At 43.9% G+C, this 20,092-nt stretch overlaps 1 protein-coding gene across 6 annotated transcripts in view; it reads right to left on the bottom strand.

The window, feature by feature from the left end:
• Positions 1 to 19,673, bottom strand: part of kdm4c (lysine (K)-specific demethylase 4C) — a 28,375-nt gene extending 8,702 nt beyond the window's left edge. For 5 of the 6 annotated variants that reach the window (XM_079279497.1, XM_079279500.1, XM_079279498.1 and 2 more), the window contains exons 1-14: positions 19,599 to 19,673; positions 13,755 to 13,921; positions 13,224 to 13,399; positions 11,734 to 11,848; positions 11,272 to 11,465; positions 8,576 to 8,625; positions 7,509 to 7,612; positions 7,126 to 7,263; positions 6,835 to 7,028; positions 6,166 to 6,398; positions 3,995 to 6,030; positions 3,785 to 3,893; positions 2,444 to 2,625; positions 1,256 to 1,499 (exon numbers count right to left, since the gene is read on the bottom strand). In XM_079279497.1, coding sequence (XP_079135623.1) covers positions 1,256 to 1,499; positions 2,444 to 2,625; positions 3,785 to 3,893; positions 3,995 to 6,030; positions 6,166 to 6,398; positions 6,835 to 7,028; positions 7,126 to 7,263; positions 7,509 to 7,612; positions 8,576 to 8,625; positions 11,272 to 11,465; positions 11,734 to 11,848; positions 13,224 to 13,399; positions 13,755 to 13,898 — 3,919 coding nt within the window. In that variant the 5' untranslated portion in view covers positions 13,899 to 13,921; positions 19,599 to 19,673. The remainder of the gene's footprint in view (positions 1 to 1,255; positions 1,500 to 2,443; positions 2,626 to 3,784; positions 3,894 to 3,994; positions 6,031 to 6,165; positions 6,399 to 6,834; positions 7,029 to 7,125; positions 7,264 to 7,508; positions 7,613 to 8,575; positions 8,626 to 11,271; positions 11,466 to 11,733; positions 11,849 to 13,223; positions 13,400 to 13,754; positions 13,922 to 19,598) is intronic. The other variant, XM_079279499.1, reaches the window with a different exon arrangement.
• Between the last annotated feature and the right edge of the window lie 419 nt (positions 19,674 to 20,092).

Below are 20,092 nucleotides of genomic sequence, written 5' to 3'. Positions count from 1 at the left end.
AACACAGATGACATGGCTGACAGACACCGCCAAACATTCAGAGTAGTATGGAACAGCCACTTTGAGTAAATGTTGTTGTTTCGCTTGGTTTAGGTCTGTGTCCTTGGTCAGGCAGAAACAGCAGACATGTTTTATAGAAATATGAATGCTGGCGGCCTCCAACAGAAGCACATTTTTGAATTTAAAAGTAAGACAAATGAGTCTTTTCAAAGCTGACAGCTGGTTAAAATCCAGTCCGAGACGGTTTAGACACATAAGCTGCGGGGAATTTTTAAAGTCTGTATGCGTGTCTCTGTTCTGTTCCCCCACTAACCATCACCAAACTAAACATCAAGTCTAAGCTCACCTCTCTTTCCTTTCCCCAGTTCATATAACAGTACAGGGGAAAGCAACATCAACTTGTACTTACTGTAGCTTCTCGAAACCAAACTTGTGGCTTTTTCATCAGTGTCAAATGACATGCACTTCAGCTCCTACTCCCACCCTGTACCTCCACACTCACACAAAGCAAGCACATGCAGTGCACAGGCGTTCAGCACGCACACACACACACACACCCTCCGGAGTATCAACACTCGTGGCAGGAAAGTATGAGGGATTGAAACTGACTGAGAGAAGCAATGTCATTATAAAGCTGCGGATTCGGGACAGTGTGCGAGACTTACAAAATATGTGTGTGTGTGTGTGTGTGTGTGTGTGGAAGACCAGCTGAACGCTTAAGATATTGGTAAGACATGTGGGGATTGGGAAAGAGACCTAGAGCTGTAAAATTGTGTGTATGGGGGATTGAGATAATGTACGGCGTGTCATGTCTGTGTGTCCAGCGCAACACTCCGCGGTTTTGTTTTTTTTTAGTTTTTTTTATTAGGAGTGTGTGTGAGGCCTTGCTGCACTGGCTTGGGGCCCTTGGACAGAAAGTATGTGTGGTGAAGACAGAGGATTCTCCATCATTCGGCTGACGACGGAAATAAAATACTCCGAACCGCAGAGGGAGGGGGAGAAAGGGAAACAGAGAGGGGGTGGAACACTGAGACGGAGTCAGGGCTCAAACCCACTGACCCTCTCACAATGACATGACAAAAAAACAAGCACAACATGGAGAAACAAACAATGTGGCTTGGGGAGGTAGGAGGTAAAACTGTACTGAAAGGACCAGTATCAACCTGAGGACACACTCATACACACACACACACACACACACACACATACACACACACACACACACACACACTTCCCTTCCCTCGTGCATACGTACTTGCATGGACTTGCAGGCAACAGCCCTGGCAGTAGAGCAGAGGAGAGGTGCCATCTTCCTGCAGCAGAGGGTTGGTGGGAGTTGGGGGGCAGTTCTGCTCCCGGAAAGAAAAGCAGATCTCTGGGACCAGCGGCGTGGTCTGCCTCAGACCTCCGCAGGGACGTGTGGAGCCCTCCATTGGAGACGAGGAGTTGGAGGTGTCCTGAGCTACAATAGGTGTACTGTCCTCTACTTTGTCTTCAGCCTGAAAAAAAGAATTTGGTGATTTTCATGTTGTTCTGAAGAACTTCTTAATTTAGCAGAGACGGATGGAAAAAAAAGTGTTTCCCCTCATCCCTCATAATTAAAGTCATTCTGGATGGCTTGTGAGCCAGTGGCACATTACAGGGGCTGGTTTTGTAATAAGATGATAAGCAGCTCAAAAAAATAAGTAACGTTCATCACCAGAGGGCTTAGAATTATTTTCAATACTAGTATTATTCAGCAGTAATTATTTAGCCGTTATTCGATTATTTGCACAGACTTAGCGGCCTCTTTTTCGGGGCTATGCTTTCACAACAAGACGGGGCCTGGTACTAGTGTCATATACATGTAGCTCTCTGCACAGCAAATCAGTTTGGCTACAAAATAAAAAAAGGTTGACCAGCTGAGACAATATCACCACGAACATGACATTACAACAGCCCATTTGAGTAGCGTGTGGGGTCTTTACTTGTTCCCCCGTTATACGAGGTGACCGCGTTAGAGTAACACAGCTCTATTCATAAAAACTCAAGAGATACCATTTGAAAAACTGGACTGAAATAAAGGAAGGACCTGCATGTTTGCCGGAAAAGCAGTAAGTAACCGTGGCTATGAGCGTTTCTACGGTGGGGGGGTGAAAGACATATGCGTTCCTGATGATCAGCGCAGGTAAAACTGAAATCTGCCCACCTCACCAGCAAAGATAAATCCTGCGGAGCTTAAGGAGCAAAAGCAAAAAGTCAGACTGGATGTGATCTGCTCGTATCGATTCCTCCATCTTGGTGGCTCGGAGATACAATCATATCCTCATATGGGACACATATAGGCACTAATGAAACGAGAATGCATTTTGGAATCAAGCATCCAACAAATGACACCGGCTACATATATAGATGTATATATATATATATATATATATATATTTTTTGTTGACCTCCGCTCTACCTGATAATAGGGCATGAAGAGTGTGCACACAGCACAGTGTGGCTGCATGGTGGCTGCATGGGAATTGAACTCCCTTTCCGCGGTGAAGCAGCTCTTCCTGTTCTGCCACAGGTAGATGAGGGGCTTCGCCCACGCCTCCATTTCCTGGTCCTCCTCCTCTGCCAGGCTTGCTTCAGGGGGCTCTAAGTGGAGACACAACAAAGCCTTACAACCACTTATATATTCAACAAGTGCTTTTTATTTTTTAAATATGGCCCAGATGATGATTCATGCAATACAGAGAGCAAATCTCTTGTCTGGTAGTTTGTTAATTAAGCCTGTTCTGACTCTGAAACAATCGTGTGCCCCGACTATTAAAAACACGGCATCGTTCTCACTACTGACTTCTGCAGCATGAACAGAACTGCTGCCAAGTCACATCTAATCCATCCACAGAGGTGACAATTTCCTCCAGTGACCTGGAAAACTATTTCAATGAATTGAATGAAGCCTGTGTGTTTATAAAAGCAAAAATACCCAAAATGATTAAGAGCTCTCATCATCATAAAATAGGCTTCTCACAGCCACGGCCATTTCTCCGGGATAAACAACTGAAATGGCTGCTGAATTATTCATCCGTTTTCACAACCATGGAGATGATGAATATGACTGTGTGTGTGTGTGTGTGTGTGTGCATTCATAGTTGTTAATTGAGGGCCCTGCCTCCCACCCTGTTTAAACCATGAAAACAAACAGAGTATCTATCACGAGGTCATTTTACTGTGGTAGGCCTGAGAGTTAAATCTGTTTGTTTTATGTGTGCATTGACGTCAGACAAACTATTTGGGGGGGGGGGGGGGGGGGACGTAAAATGAGAAAAATGCGGAGGGGAAGACGGAAGAGAGGAAGGACTCGGTGGTTATAAAAAGCTACACCGTGGGAGAACACCGCAGAACGTTACCTGGCACTACTTACTATTTAAAAAGGGTGCTATTAACAGCATTAAGACAACTAAATCAATTAGATTCCTTGTGAGGTTAAACCACCTTTTAACAAAGAAAATGTCATGGTTTCTAAGCATGCTAACAATTGGGGTTTGGCAACTGTATTCTGGTCCACTGCAATGCAACCAGCAGAAGTCAAAGGATCATGGTTTCTGGCCTGGTGCCATCTCCTATGCAGCACCGACCACAAAAGGAAATGTCCCATGTTTTTATTAAAATGAGCATGGCTCTTGGCTTCCAGCATGTGCATGTGTCACTGTCTGAATGTTGCGAGTCTTTTTTTAAGGCTAAACCTTAGCGGTACCTCTCAGTGAACTGTGTGAACTGTGTGTGTGTGTGTGTGTGAGTGAGTTCCCACCATCGTCACTGGCAGCCTGTTTGACAGCAGTGGGTACAGCCCTCGCAGTAGGCTTCCTGAGTGGGTGGCGCCAGCTCTTAGTGGTCCTCTTCCCTGACAGGGCGGCGTACTGGCATGAATAAGCATAATTAAAAAGCATTAAGAATTGAAAAATAATCTGTATTTGTATAGAAAGACTAAATGTGTGTCTGTGTGTACAAGAGCACTCACGGCACAAACCTCCCCAGGTTCCAGGCCTGATTCATCACACTCGCAGTTACTCGTATTGTTTTCCTCCTCCTCCTCCTCCTCCTCGTTGTCAGATGAGTCGCTACTGCTCTCTCCCTTGGCACTACTTTGCTGCTCCGCCTCAACGCCATCAGATCCCCCTTCTTCCATATCAGACACTCCACCCTGTTCTCCACTTCCCATCCCGAGAGGTGAAACAGCAGTGACTGAGTGCAGACTCCCCTCTACCTCCCTTTGTCTCCCCAGCTCCCTGCACAAGGAAAGGGCTTCAGACCCTTCCGCTTCCCCTCTATGGAGCTCAAAGTCTCCACAAAGCCCCAGGGCCTCCACAGCACCGACTGAAACCAGCGAGGTGGGCTCCAGCTGGGCCCAGGTGAGAGGCCCGCCTCCCTCCTCCTGGTTCTCTGACTCACGGAGGTCTTGCTCTGCGTCCTCCAGGTCCGTGACTTCTTTGCACTGAGGTTCAGTCCACATGGTGTAAGGCAGGGGGTCATGGGTGAAGTCAGAGGGGAGTTCTGGGTGCAGACTCTGGATAAGTACTGCAGGACCCTGGGAATTGAAGTTTTTCCAGATGCTGTTGGAGAAGGGTTTGGGCTCCATGTATGGGTTGTCGGAAGTACAATGCAAAGGGGAGTATGTAGTGTGGTGGTGGAGTTGTAATGCTAGGTGACTGTCACTCTGAGTGCATAATGGAGGGGAAGGGGTTGGGGGACTATTGTTTGAGATGCCAGTTAAAAGAGAACTGCTCAGACTGAATGCACTGTCCCTTTGAGCAGAGTTACCTCCACTTGCCAACTCTGCTGAGCCGGATTGCTGCCCTGTTTGAGGTGCAGCGCTCTGAACTAGCTGGCGAGAGGAAGCATCAGTCTGTCCAGTAGTAACATTTTCCAGCTTTGTATGGTCCTTCTCTGCAGCAATTCCTGTCATGATTAGCATTTCACGAACACCACCAGATGATTTTTTGTGCAGAGCATCGGTGGTTAAATGAGCCGTGTTTCCTTCTAAACCGGACACCGCCGCCTCATCGCAATTATATGGAGAATCTAAATGCCACTTGTTGGCGTGTTCTCCAGCAAGAGGTTCTTCAGACATCATTGTGTCGGCTTCTCTCTCTTCCTGCTCGGCTCGATGAGAGGACGGAGAGCTGGTTGGCGTCTCCCGCTGAAGCACTGGTGCCACCTGGTGACCGCACAATCTGGCTTTTGGGACAATGGTTAGCATGTCATCAGCCGGGGTGAGCGAGGGCATCTCCTGGATAAGCACGGGGGGCAAAGGGCAGATCACAACCTTCTCTGCTGGCTCCGGAGTGAGTCGTGGCATATCCACTGCATTCCTCTGCAGCAGAGGAGGGAAAAGATTTTCCTCAGTGTGGTTTTTTTCCAATAATGTGTAGCTATCCCCCTCTACGGGCTCAGTTTTGAGATCATAAAGTGCTTCTGTAGTAGAGTGTGGATTGATATGTTTTGTGTGAACAACTGTGTCCGTTTTCTCTGCTTCAGCAGGGCTGTTAGTGTAATTCTCAGTACCCGTGTCCATGCTACCGTCAGTGTTTGGTGCGAGGCTTAAAGTGTCTTCTCTACATGAGGAACTAGAGGCCTGAGCTCCAGAGTCAGAGGGACGCAAGCTCATCTCCGTCTCAGCAGCAGTGCTCGCTGTGTGGGAAGACGAGCAGAGTTCGTTGGCCACCAGGGGAGAGACCCTGGTAGAGCAGTCCTGAGAAGTTGAGAGGTATTGTGGTTCAGGAGAGCAGCAGCGTGGCTCATTAATTCCCGGATGCATCTGGGTAGCCTCAGGCCATTGGCTGAGTCCTTCAGGAGTCCTGCTCGTGACCCCTGACCCTGAGAGGCTTTGAGGGTCAAGACGCGTGCCCATCTCTGCCTTTACGTCCGTCTTCACTGCTGAAGCAGGGGAGGGAACGGCGCTGCAGCGAGAGTTGTGGGATGGCTCCTTATTCAAAAATCCCAAACTATTACTCTCCACACGATTCACCTTGACCACACACATCTGTCTGCAAGGACCTGTTGAAGATACAAGGATGGGTTCACCAAGTAAGCGAGGGCAGTCAAAATATGTTTTCATAGACCTCAGAAAAAAACAAGCATGCAGACTAACTGTCAATCACGCACGCACGTACACCGACTACCGTCTCTTACCAGGAAGGTGAACAGAGTTGTGGTTCTGGTTGTGCTTTGACTCTGCTTCCTTTTTCTTCTCTTTCTCCTCCTCTTCCCTGCAGCTTGTCCCTGCCACAGTCCTTCGCACCTTGGGCCCAGGCGGACCACTCAGGCCTTTCCTCTTGCTGCTGGTCAATGCGGAGCTGCCATCCATGCCAATGGGCTCCTCGGTGGTTCGGAGGCGCTTGGAGCGCATTCGAGAGTGGGTGCAGCTGGAAGAAGGGAGGTAGATCGGAGAAGATTGAAAATCAAAAAAAAAACCCCGGATTAACGCTAGAAATCGATGAAAGCAAATGCGGAATGCTGTGACTTATGAGACAATGGCATTTTGCTTTTGCAGCTGTCAAATATATTAGTCACCGGCCAACGCACCAGGGCCGCTGTCACCAAGTTCATCATCACAATCTGATGCATCCCCAAATATTGCATTGGAAATGTAATAAATAAATGTTTTCCTGATACAAAATAAAATCTTTATTAACGTCGATGACTGTGTATGATATTAAAAACATTTGATCATAAACATACAATCAGCACTACTCCTATGCCAGATTAAAACCCCAGCAGCACCATTAGCCGCAGCGGACTGCTCTGTTGACCAGCATGTGACAGAAAACAGAAGAAACTGTCTGAATGTGACAACAGTACCCTTTGTTCGTCGGTTTGTTCTTGCGCCGCCTCTGCAACCAGATCTGCAGCTCCGGCGTTGTACCGGGAGTAGCAAGTATGTGGTCGGGAGGTGCCGAATCTTTGCCCACCATCCAGTTAGCGTAGCGGTCAGGTTGAAAGCGTTTCACAAAGGGTTCCATGGATATCTTCACCATGTCCTTGCTACATGTGCACTAGAGGAGAGACGGAGGATATAATCTGACACTGTATGACCGATTCAAATCCAAGACACTCTCGACATTCTAATGAAGGCTCTCGGCTGAATGGTACCTGTGTGGCTACTTTGCCATAGTCTATCCAGCGCACAGTGGCGAAGTTGGTGGACTCTGCACAGTTGAAGCCATGATTGAAGCCAGCATGGTAGCCATAAGGGAAGGTGATCATGAACTCTCCAGCTTCCTGAGTAATCTGGTATCAATGTATGGTAAGAAGGGAGAAAGACACAGGGGGGTGAGTGACAAAAACGCAAACTTTTGTTTTTCAAAAATGTGCACCTAAAAAGACAACAAACAGAAACCATTCAAATAAGTCACAGCAGGTTTCAGTTGAAATGAAGCCTGCTCATTTTACTGGCAAGAAAATGTGTTTCCAGAAAGTTGGTAAATAAAGAGAGCATAAATGGTGAGAAGAGGAGCTGAGAGCTGAGAGCCTACCTTATCAAAGGGAATGCCATACTTCTTAAGTATAGAGGGGGAGATTAGAGTCATCTTGTGACGAAGAAAAGGCTCACACCCCTTAAAGCTGTTGGGAAAGAAACCTGACAAAGATGTGCACGTACACACCGTTAACACGAGTGTAAGCCAGGCGGAAAAAAACATACATGAATAAAAAGATAAGCGAGAGGTGGATGTTCTGCTTAGAACACTTTCAACCTTTACAGTCCACAGTCATGTCTTGTTTTCCAATTGGGCTGCAACTAATTATTATTACTGGAACAAAACAAATTCATTATAAAATTGATCAATTATTTTGTTTATAGAATCACAAAAAAAATATGACAAATATCCATCAAAAGTTAGCATCGCTCAAAAATAATGTCTTCGTATTGCTTGCTTTTGTCTGACAAGACAACGGAAATGGAATTAAATTTACAAGGATACATGAAACACAAAAGAAACCCAGCAAATGTTCATCAATATGCACCAACAATATGAAACCAGGAAATGTTTTGTATTCGTACCTGATTAAATGACCTCAACAATGAACAGTTAACAATCTATTGTATTCCGGCTTTGTTGCAGATTACTTGCTTTGTTAACTGGATGGCTAGAAGAACTCGGCACAGGTCAGTCTACTCTAATATTTGGTTAAGTTCTCAGCGTTTTAGGATTTTCATTTATCCAGTGAAGTAGTCAGCATTGAAATCTTACACCCAATAGCCTCATGTTACATTACACCGAAACCATTACTTAGTCGTGTGTGTAATCATATGCATTGAAGTGTATTTAGTCTCTTGATAGCTCACAGTATGGATTTTCCTAAAGTGGCTCATCAACACATTTAGCATGTTCATTCATTTACATCTCTACTCAGCGCATGTTTGTATTCCAGAGCTCATTAGCATGCTGCCTCTTTAGCGTTGCCATTAATGCCCTCTCATTGCAGAGTTTAATTGATGTGCTGTACTTTGTTGTTCAATGCAGACCTGCTTCTGTATACATTATTCAATAACCTCTCCCGCCTCTCGTTTACACAAAGAGAATACTGATGATTGCTGTACCTGTAGCCAGACGCTCCAGTCTCTTCCCATGCTCCGGGGGAATGGCATACCTGTGAGAGACAACAGATAGATATAGAGCAGACTGAATTATTTTTGACTATGTAGGGGAAAACAAATCTGAACATGCATTGTAGTGTCGGCATAATGTACACACTGTAGTATCCGCTGGACAGTTGCAGCCGAGATGTCGAGAGAAGCCTTTGCAATTTCAAGACTGCCATCAAGTGGTGGATGAATGAACAATTTTAATGAGGCTGAAGAGCCTTTTCCAGCAGTGCATTATTCATCATTAATCAAAAATTATAGCAGAAATGTCACCATAAAAGTGGATTCAAATTGACTGTAGAAACACTCGAATAACATGCTTTTAACTTCTCTGGGCCGAATCTATTTGCTCTTTAATTTCTGCAATACTGTATTTCATAATATGGAGCCTAGTTCCACCTCTGACAGAGACAGAATAACGAGCACCAACTGTGTCGAGTTTAGAGGTAATCCCATTGTCTCCATGCGCCACAACTGCTGACGCAATCCAAATTTAAACTATTCCCAAAAGTTCCCGGGCGAGAAACCTGGGGAGGGTGACAGAATTCCCTGAAGGTTTGACGAGGCATTCCATTTGAGTAGCGCCATCCGCCCTCAGGTCTGTGGCATTTCTAACATCATATCAACCCGTCAGCTCAACAGAGCAGTGAGAGACGGGTTGAGAGAGAGGCAACATCAGGTGGAGGTGACACAGGGAGTTGGAGGGGATTGAGAGAGGTGCATCTTTAAGCCGCTCCCCTCCAGGGACGAGGTGTCAAAATAGCAGCAAGATGAAAGAGTGTGTGTTGGATGATAAGGGTATGCATGCGTGTGTGGGTGCTTGGATCATCAGGCGGCTCTATGTGAGAGTGTGTGTCACTGTCTGGCTGTGACACTGATCCCTGTGGGGTTGCAGGGCTCACTGCTCTAATGAGCAGAACTCCCTCCAGGGCAAGAGGGGGCGAGGAATGGAGCGAGCCGAGCTGACAAAGAAATAGAAAGCAAACTCCATTTTGATCTACCTGCATTCTTCGCCTCTTCTTTCGCTTTAATATATATATATATATATATATATATATATATATATATATATATATATATAGCGCTTCTAACAGCATGTTACCATGCACTCTGGCCAATGCAGTATTTTCTATGGAATTCAAACCAGTTTGGCATTTTTTTTTTTTTTTTAAGTATGTAAATCTTCTATCTATATCTAAAAATCTGCGATCTGGATCTTTTATTTGAGACTCATCTCGACTGTTCTTACCACGTCTTCCTGAAAGAGTAACGTAACAATAAATCCACTTTTCTTTTAGTCAGTGACATGGGCAGTCCCTGTGTATTCATTACACAATCCATCGATGATGGTCTCAGCCATTGAGCAGATTATGACGCAACTATTTGTTTTCCTCGAGAAACTCCAGTAACTTGGATTACAGTGCTAATCAGCGTGTTTATTCACAGAAACAATGCATAGCATGTGGTTGACTGGTTAGGATATTAAATGTTGTCTTGCTCTACTGCACAGACAAGAATGATAGCATCCAGGAAATCAAAGCATATGCTTACACCCTTGGAGAATAACAAAGGCCACACACACACACACACACACACACACACACACACACACACACACACACACACACACACACACACACACACACACACACACACACACACACACACACACACACACACACACACACACACACACACACACACACACACACACACACACACAGTATATTTTCTATTCTCACTCATATTTGGACTCCCCAAAATGCAGTCACTTATTGCAGGTGTGTCATCAGTGTGCAAACAAGCAGAAAGGGAACAAAACCCTAGAGCCATATGCAAACAGAATGGTCTGGTTAATAAAATGAGGGCTATAACAAACATATAGTATGTAATTCACCATTTAAATCCACTTTAAAGCATGAAAAAGATCTGAATGGAGAGATGGAGTTTACAGCCCTGACGCAAATATGGACGTGCATTATGAAAAGGACATGAATCTCATCTGCGAATCCAGTCCACACACACGCTATAACCGACTTGTATTTCCTTAACATGTCGCACCAAACAAGAGTAGTGACACCATAGAAATAAAATGAACAGATCCTTAAATAGGAAAGTTTTATGTAAACATGCACCACATGTAGAAATACCATTTGACACGATTACTCTGTCGTGAGGGACAAAACTTTAAAAAAGGTTAAACAGCAAGAAAGCTGCAAGTTTTACTTCCATTTGGGTCACAAGAGACATACCTCCAATAACTCCAGTTAACTGTGGTTAGTTAAGGGGTTCAGGGTTTAGAATTGATTTTAAGATATGATTGATTACATACAAAGCCTGAGAGGCCTCGGCCAAAATTAATCTATCAGATCTCTCGCTGCCCTTTGTCCCTTCCCACACCCTGAGATCCTCGATTGTGTCGTTTGTTGTTATTCCAAGGTCTAGCTTCTCACATAACAGCGATGGAGCCTTTGCAGTCAGGGCTCCTATTCTGAACATTTTCTGGATGTTTTATGACATTGTAGTTTGTGTTTTTATGCGTTCGGTTTTTATTATAGCACGTTGTAACGGTGTTCTGAAATTGTTGCACAATCACTGCTTCTTTTTGCATTCCCCCCCGCCCTGTACCTCCATCCCTGCCCCACACTAACCAGGACTTGGGCTCTCCAAAGTGGAGGTAGTTGATGCTGTACAGGTCCATATCTTCAGTGTGCCAGGAGAAAGTAGTCTTCCACATGCCGAAGTATAGATATGGAGTGTTGACCCCCTGGATGGACACGCCACAGTCCTCCTCGATAACATCCAAGATAGAGTTCAGGTGGCCAATATTCCACTCCTCCACATCCTAGGAGGTCAGAAACAACCGTGAAGATTCGTAGTCTGGTTGACAACAACACGTTTTAATCCAATCAATCATTTATCCAATCATTGAACTCGGTGTGCTGTTCAGGCCACCAAAGTGTTGAGCTCTATTACGGTTACTGACAGATTAAAAACACGGAACCTGTGCTCCTGCAGAGACGGAATAACCAGGGACAGAAATGAACACACATGTGTGGAGATAGTAGAAAACAAACAGAGTAAGCAATAAAGGAAATAGATGAATAGTCTACCTCATCATAGAGGCTGCCACTGACATCAGCGCCATATATGGGTGAGACAAAAGTCAGGTTCTTCCAATATTTTCTCTCAAGATCTTCATAATTCAGGTAGCGAGGTGTACAGTACCTGTGGAGGACAATCACATCGTATTTATATTCATTTAGCCCTTATTTTAACAGCAACAGTCCCATTGAGATTCAGACAACAGCATTAACACTTTAAAAGAAAAGAAAAACAGACAACAGCTAAAATCATTCAAACAAACAAAGACATTTTACTTAAAACAAACAACACACTAGAAAAAAAACAGCAAATGACATGAAGCAATGCATTAGCAGTGTTCAGCAACAGGACATCTGCATTCAGTGTTCAAATAGTCCTTCATCCTGTTTTTATAATCTTCTATGCTTATAAAAGTTAATCTCGTTAAAGGTTGTGGTGGAAAAACTATTCAATAGTACCGAGTGAGTCCTATAATACTGAAACAAGAAACATTGAGGGAAGAAGTTTGTCTTTAAAGTATTTATTCTCCACGTAGAGAAGGCATCACCGTCATACTGACTGCAGCCCAGTCTGCAGAGGATGAGCCAAGAGTTCAGTTTTTCTCATGCTCAGCATCTCAGCACACAGTAGGAGGGGACATCAGGTATTTACATTGCAACAATTGATCAGCAGTTCGAAGCTCCCCATTGACCCCCTCCAGTCATTCCCTTCCTCTTCTGAGCCTTCTCAAACAAAGACATGCGTCTTTGTTACCTTTGATTATCCCTGGGAATCTTCACACCTAAACACTCTCTGGTTAAACTGCAACCCCCATTTGGTTATTTCCCCTTATCAAAGCAAAGGCAGAGACACCCCATATGGTCCTGTTACCACTCTCCTCAGTACACAATCATATGTCACACATAGTTTTGTTAGTGAGTAAGGCACATAAACTAAATCACGGTAGAAATGTACGAGCACACCAAAATGTACCTTCCTTTAATAACTACATCATAACACACATCAGCAACAACATGCACCCTCAGCAAATAATGCTCCTGCAAATCACTTTCTCACAACTCCGTCTCCATTCAAATGCAAGTGAATAAAACTGTCGATTCAAAAAATTGAATGTAAATACTCATAAAAAGGTTGTTTTTATGTCCTTTTAGGGGAAATATGCCAGCAACACAACTGGCTATAATGTATATATTTACTTCTTGACTTTCACTTTGTTGACTTCATCCATCCAGGATGACAAATCAACATTGAACATTCACACACACTATTTTGATGCTGTCGATATTAAGTATCTCTCTATTTCAGCCAGTTTGCCGGGTAACTAATAATCTTCTAGAGGTTATTCTGTATTCTAACAACATATTTGTTTAACATTGTACACTTTGTAATACGCCAGTCGCATACACCGTGTACATCTAAACAAAGTCAGATTCTTACTCTGGCAGAAGCAGCATGTAATGTCAGTGTGAATGTAAACAATGAACTCCATAATACTCACATGTCACTGTTTGCTAGTCGCCTGAACTCCTGCACACTGAGAGGCTTCTTCTGGATGTTGTACTGAGTGAAGAGCCCTGATTGGCCAGCCATCATCTGCTGGATGGGAGCATCGATCATTAGATCATCGATGTCGTCGTAGGTACGACGGGGCTTCCAGCCTTTAGGAGGAATCACCTGAGGGACAAACAGAAGAGGAGAGGATTGCTGTTGAAAATAAAAGTGACTTTGCACAAATAGGCCGCTCTGATCAGCTGTTCATCTTTAGGAATCAGCAGCAGTTGACCCAGCGTGTCCAACGGGCAACTAGCCAATTATGTATTCAATATGTCACACTATATCTGAATATCCGTCGCTTTCTTCTGACTGACTAAGACTGCCATCACTACAAACTGATGTATAATCAGCCTCTACAACAGCAGTCCAACTGTGTGCACAGACACACCAACCGTGTGGACACAACAAAGTCCATCACTCACAGATCTGTGAGACCCAAACCATTTGTGGGTGGTTGAAGCTTTGTCCAAATTACCTTAGCCAGGCCTGCGCGGTGTGCACCCTGAGACTCCATATAAACCAGGTACTGGTTGAAGTCTTTGAACTCCTCCATGGTGGGCCTGAAGGTCATAATCTTGCAGGTGGGGTTTGCAGGGGTGTACACCTCTGCCCCCGCCATCCTGCCCCCTCACCAGATATAACCTGGGAAAGAAGAAAGAAAACTAACAATGAAAATGTGCTCCAACATCAACTTATTTTATAAGTGGCTTTTTAAATTGTAATGGTGACAGACATTCCCTGAGGTAAAAAAATATATTGATTACTTTGATAGCTATGTGGAGAGAAACCTCCTCTATTCTGAAAAGGTAACCGGGTCAAATCTGGGCAGAATGGGCAGACTAGTGTTGGGAACGTAAAGGAGCGTGTTTGGGTTATCAGCATTTAAGAAAGTGAATTCTTGACATCAATAGAATTATTCATGTATGTAACGATTATTAATGATTATTAATAACAACGGGCACCACCCTGCGAACAGGAACCAATAACCAAATGATAAACTAAGTCTCATAATTAGTAGTCACTCATAATATCAATACATTCAGTTACAGTGAAGGGTTAAATTCGAGCACAGGGCTACTACATAGTTTCATTACACACATATGCACAAGTAATCACAGACGACTGCTCCTTGAAGTATAACAGAGTTTATTCAATCAAAATAATAAATGATCAGATCAATTAATACTGCAACCAACAAACACTATCATACAATTTTATATGCCTAATACCTAAAGTAAAGTAATACCAAATGAATAAAATGGATGAGGATGTATGTATGTAAGTGTGTATGTGTGTGTGTAGGGGAGGATGTATGTATGCAATTGTGTGTGTGAAGAGGGAGGAGCCTTAAGGAACTACAGCAAAAAAAAACTACCAAGATGGCGGAGTCGCGTGACGCAGACAAAATGGCGGCGATGTGGCTGTATGTAATCACGTGTGCCGATGCATCGCGTGTGTTGGGACAATAGGCGGGGTTCACCCACACTCAGCTCTATGTGTATGTAAGTTACGGAAAACGAGAAATAAAAGGAGGCAGAGAGGGGAATCAAAGCTGCTGCGTGCGGTGTCGCGTTGTAGTGAGAGTGGGGATCGCTGATCATATCTTACACAAGCTGCCGTTGTCGCGTCGCGAACTGACGACACTTATGCACGACAGCCGCGCTTCACTCACAGAGTTGATTCAAGGAAATAGAGCAAGAACAAAATGAAATAAAATAAAATCAAAAGAATCCCCAAACAAAACAGATCTTTATCGCTGCGGTGAGATGAGCGTAGTGCTCCCTTATCACATATCTCAAGTGATAATACACAACTCTAAATCTACCAGCAGCGACGGATCTAATGCAGACAGTTACAGCAGGAAGCACAATACGACGGGCCCTCTGTGGTCCGTCGACGATTGCACAATCTCTCAGCAAAACGAAAAGTGACTTAACACGACAAAAACACGGGAATAACAACATATAAATGAATGACCTGAATTAAACGTAGGTTGATTTAAGCTAAGCTACGCCCAGACACCGTGACTCTTACTTTGAGGCGCTTCATTGCACAAGTGGAGAGTGTTTGTCGATGAATTGTTTTTCTTCCTCCAGAAGAACAAAAAAAGGGCGTAGGGGCTGCTGCTTCTTTCAGCGCGGCTGGTGAGCAGCTGCTGTTCGGCCCTGCTCGCTGCAGAGAGGGGGGCCTATGGTATCAACGTCGGCTGAGGCACGTTGTCTGTTCGTAACCTCCCGGGAATGATCGGTGAAGGAAGCGGTTTAGTCATCCTGGTACCGTTGCGTGTACACGAAAGGCTCGCGGAAGGGATGCGTTCTCGCGGGCAAAGGCCTTAACTCAGAATCGAACGTGGTCCGTTTCGGCCAGCAAAATGGCACGTGCGTGCTGAGATGAGGGGGGGTGAGGCCGATCGGGTCCTCGTGAATCTTCTTGGACACCGGACGGGAGTCCAGAACGAAGAGAGCGATTTTCGCTGCGTTGGCGCTTATACCGTCTAGGATCTGGTGTTGGTCCTCTCTCCTCCTGGTTGGGGATGTCGTTTTCAAGAAATGCAAGGTGGTTCGGCTCTCGGGGAATGAGGGACCCGAGACCAAGAAATGACTGGGCTGAGGGGCTCTGTAGCTATTCAAAACGGCGGCCTGCGGGGCGCCATTGGGGGTCGCAGTACTTACCGGGGCTTCTGGGGCAGTTCGAAGCGCTTTCAGTCTGTTATTACTCTCTAATGCTTTAGAGCACATGTGTCAAACTCAAGGCCCGCGGGCCGCATCCGGCCCGCCACGTCATTTTATGTGGCCGCGAATCCGCCAGCAAAAAAACAACAAAAAACTTTTTCTTTTTGGAAAAATTATTAAAAGTTAGACTTGAAAATAAAAGTATCCCCATGGTCGAAATTAAGCGATAGAAAGTTGAAATTATGAGACAGCATGTTGTCTGTGTACCGACATTAAAACTATCACAACAGGTGGACAGGAGAGGCAACAGCCCGAACAGCGGTTTTCCAACGATTGAAAAAGATCGACAAATAATCCCATAATGCGTTGGCGCTTATACCGTCTAGGATCTGGTGTTGGTCTCGGGTCCCCCACGAAGAGAAAAATTGATGCAGAGGGAAGAAAATGTAATGTAATGTCCAAGAATTAAAAGGCAGACTGCAATCACAGCAGAATATATCTACACAAGCTACAGCTCAGTGCATGCTAAAGGTATGTGAGCAGTGCTCCGACCAGATACAGACTTTTACAAATGTCAGTTTGTGAAGAAACACCATCGCAGACAGAGTTCATGAACTAGCAGCAATCTAACAACACAGCTAGCTAAGAGACGAGCAGGTACTTGTGTTTTTAATGAACTGTTGATGAAAGCACAGACAACACGGATACATCATCTATCCATGTTCATCAGACCTGACTCTCAGTGAGGAGCTCTTGGATGTAGCTGCCATGCACAGGACGACGACAGGGAGGAACATTAGTGATGCAGAGAGGTGACACAAACAGCTTTGAACAAAGTGAATGTAATAACTTGTGTTTGATATTTGTCTTTGTTATTTTCTTTAATAGTTTGATCTTTGATAGAGTCATGTGGGTTTCTTAACCATCAATTAAAATGATTTATGTTATAACAGAAATGTGTTTAAATATCATTTTTCATTTATATAACTGCATGTACAATATTTGTACACTTGAATAAACAATAATCAAATGCAGAGAGAGTTATTTAACAATATGTTAGGGAGAAGTTAGTTACACAGTCTTACAGTTACAACCGGCCCTTTGAGGGCGACCGTGATGCTGATGTGGCCCAGAGTGGAAATGAGTTTGACACCCCTGCTTTAGAGAGTTCTATGTTGACCTCTCTGAGGTCACTGCGTAGGCTACTATTTTCTGACTGAAGAGCTCTACAGCCGTGTGACAACTCCTGAACCTCTGTTCGGAGAGTCCTGATCTCGCGTTGCTGCTCATCGCTCTGTGCCCGGCTTCGGGCAGCTTGCAGCTGCATTTTCTGATGATAGGTAAGCAGTATTGCGCCAATCACGTCCTGAATCAGGCGCTTTGGCTGACCTGCTGGGTTATTTACATAAGCCACCAACTCCTCTAATTGCTCGTCACATAGGACAGCAGTGTACTTGGCAAAGTACTCTTTTTCCTTTGCCGTGAGTCTGAGGACATCAGCCACCGCATCTCGTAATGCGGTGTCTTCTGGAGCTACAGCTCCAGGAATGGGGGGTTGCTGCTCTGAGGTATCACTACTACTTTGCAGCCAGAGGTGCGAAATGCGAATGTGGTTTAGCACTTTGGGCCTGTGACAGCTGTGTGTAACTTCTTGGAGGGATTTAAGAAAAACAAAGTATTGGTGTTACAAACTAAACGATCAAACCTACTACACAGCTGACTGTTAGTTTAGGAAATGAAACGAATAATTAAACCTGGAAAGGAAATTAAAATTCAATTAAAATTAAGATTAAAAATCAAAATTAAAATCAAAAATTAAATTACACTAAGAAAATATTTTGAATATCAAGGTCTACCTATTGTGGCAAATAAGTCTCAGACATTTGGATCATTCAAAAATTCAAAAAAAAAAAAAAAAAAATTTGAAAAAAGAAAGAAATTTCGAAAATGAATTCAAAAATAATTATGGATTAATGTGCATACATACTGTAATAAACTGGAATACCGTAGCCTCACACGGGGCAACAATATGTTGATAACCCAAACATGCTCCTTTACGTTCCCAGCTGAATCTTCTTAAGTCAAATATAATCTATTCAGACGGTACTGAATAGATGTTGTACATGCTATTATGGATAGAGATGCTTTTACAGTCCAGATGGAAATATATATGAAAAGTAATTAATTTGATTGTTTAAATTGTTGTATTTTAAAGTTAAAGGTGATTATTTCATCTAGGACGTTCACGTTAACATAATGTCCTCATATTACCCATTTTCTTATTTTGAATTTATTCTATTTTGCTTCATATAGAGTAAGTTAACAACCAAATCGGTTGAAAACATTAGTTCTGTATACATTTACAGTTACATTTTGGCACTTGTTGCAGTGATGGATTGATTGATGCATTGAATTATACTATCAGAATTTCATATCAGTAATTGCAATACTTTAGAGGAAAGTGTCTGTGTTTAGTCAAATACCTTATTGCACCCCTAGATGTAATTCACAGGTGTGTAACTGGACTATGGGGGTTGGTGTGTGTAATGGCTGGAGGCTAACCACTAGATGGAGGTAGAGATTCAATAAATGTCGCTTCGATCCTTTGATCCTTCCTGATGCCAGCAACCCTTTTGAGATTTTGTCCCATCCACCCACCCCACTCCCAACTCTGACTTTACTGTGCGTCCAGACAAAGGATCACATGGCCCCGATCTGTTAGGATTTGCAACCTTATATTTTATCATGACGCTGCTTCACTGCAAACCACATTATAATGGCGTGCGACCTGGTTATGTAACGGGCAATTGCAAGTTTTAGAAAAATCAGCGAACGTAACAGTGTTTAGACACAATGTGTTAACGTTAAGTCTTTGTTTAAATATTATAACAAACATTTAAAAACATGGGTATCCTTGATCTGTCGTATTCTGCCTGTTATTAATTGAAACAAACCTGTTAAAGCGCTGGGACTAATACATCTCGGCAGACCAGTAAATACTGCATGAACGTCTGTGGCTTTGCTGAGCTTTGTTGTCTACAAAGCCAGCTAACTAGCCAACGTGTTGTTATGATGCAAAGTGAGGGCAGAACAACTAGCACTGCTTGCTAGCTAACTATACTTAGGTGGTAACGTTAGGCTCATTGGGTTCTGTTTGACTTGAATTAGATCATCCATGCACGGTACCTGACTCGAAATCACTCGTGAGTAGCAGCTGGGCAGGGAAAGCACAGCTGGCTCTTAAGCTAACCTAGCTGCAGCATTGGCTAACTTCTTAAATGCACGAGTGGATAGGGTTTAAATGCCCCTCGCAAGGTGGCTGCAGATAGGCCCGTGCTGTAGCGGCTTGGCTCTGTGACTTTGTGTGATACAAATGAATAAGTCTAGTATTTATATCGTGTATCCATAATTTGTCGATATCATACATGTTTAGGCAGAGGAACAATGATCAAGCCCATTGGGACGAGCGTTGCCAACTTCTTTAGTTGGCAGGCGCTAATGGTTAGCTGTTGATAGCTTGGCTAATTCTGCACAGTAGTCACAAAATGCACATCGCTTTCTGATAAACGGGTTCAAAGCTAGCTACCAAACACCATTTTACGACGGGATATCACACGTCGTTTCCATACAAGTATATAGTATTCTACCTTGATTTAGAAAGACGGAGTCGAGTTTGTTATTTATCCCCTTCCTTGTTCGTCCAGCTGATTCACATGACAGCTACTCTGCCTGCTGCTGCTGCTTATGCTTCTGCTTCTTCTTCCAGTGAGACGAGGGCGCGTTCCAGACCGCCTCCACTCCAGCTCAGCCGCGTTTGCGTGGAAACAGGCACGAACGCGGTGGAAGGCAGACCGTGGTGTGGTGGACGCGTCCACGCGCTGTGAGATCTGTGAACCAGCAGGAGAGTGGATGAAATGGAACGCAGCCAATATTAGTGCAAAGTGCAGCTCCAGCCTTATTGCACACTTCATATGTTTTATGCATTTGCCTTGACGATTTTATCAGTTCTATATTCTGGTCCCGAAGTAATTCATTAATAATAATACAATTAATATATGAATATATCATCATTATATATTTTTAAATGGTAACACTATGGTACCATTTTCTTATAGGGCACATTGTATAAGTTGTAACTAAT

Source organism: Melanostigma gelatinosum (genome assembly GCF_949748355.1).
Source record: "Melanostigma gelatinosum genome assembly, chromosome: 11".
In the NCBI taxonomy this organism is placed as follows: domain Eukaryota; kingdom Metazoa; phylum Chordata; class Actinopteri; order Perciformes; family Zoarcidae; genus Melanostigma; species Melanostigma gelatinosum.
The sequence above is the reverse complement of the archived record's forward strand: the minus strand, read 5'-3'. Positions and strand labels throughout refer to the sequence as shown.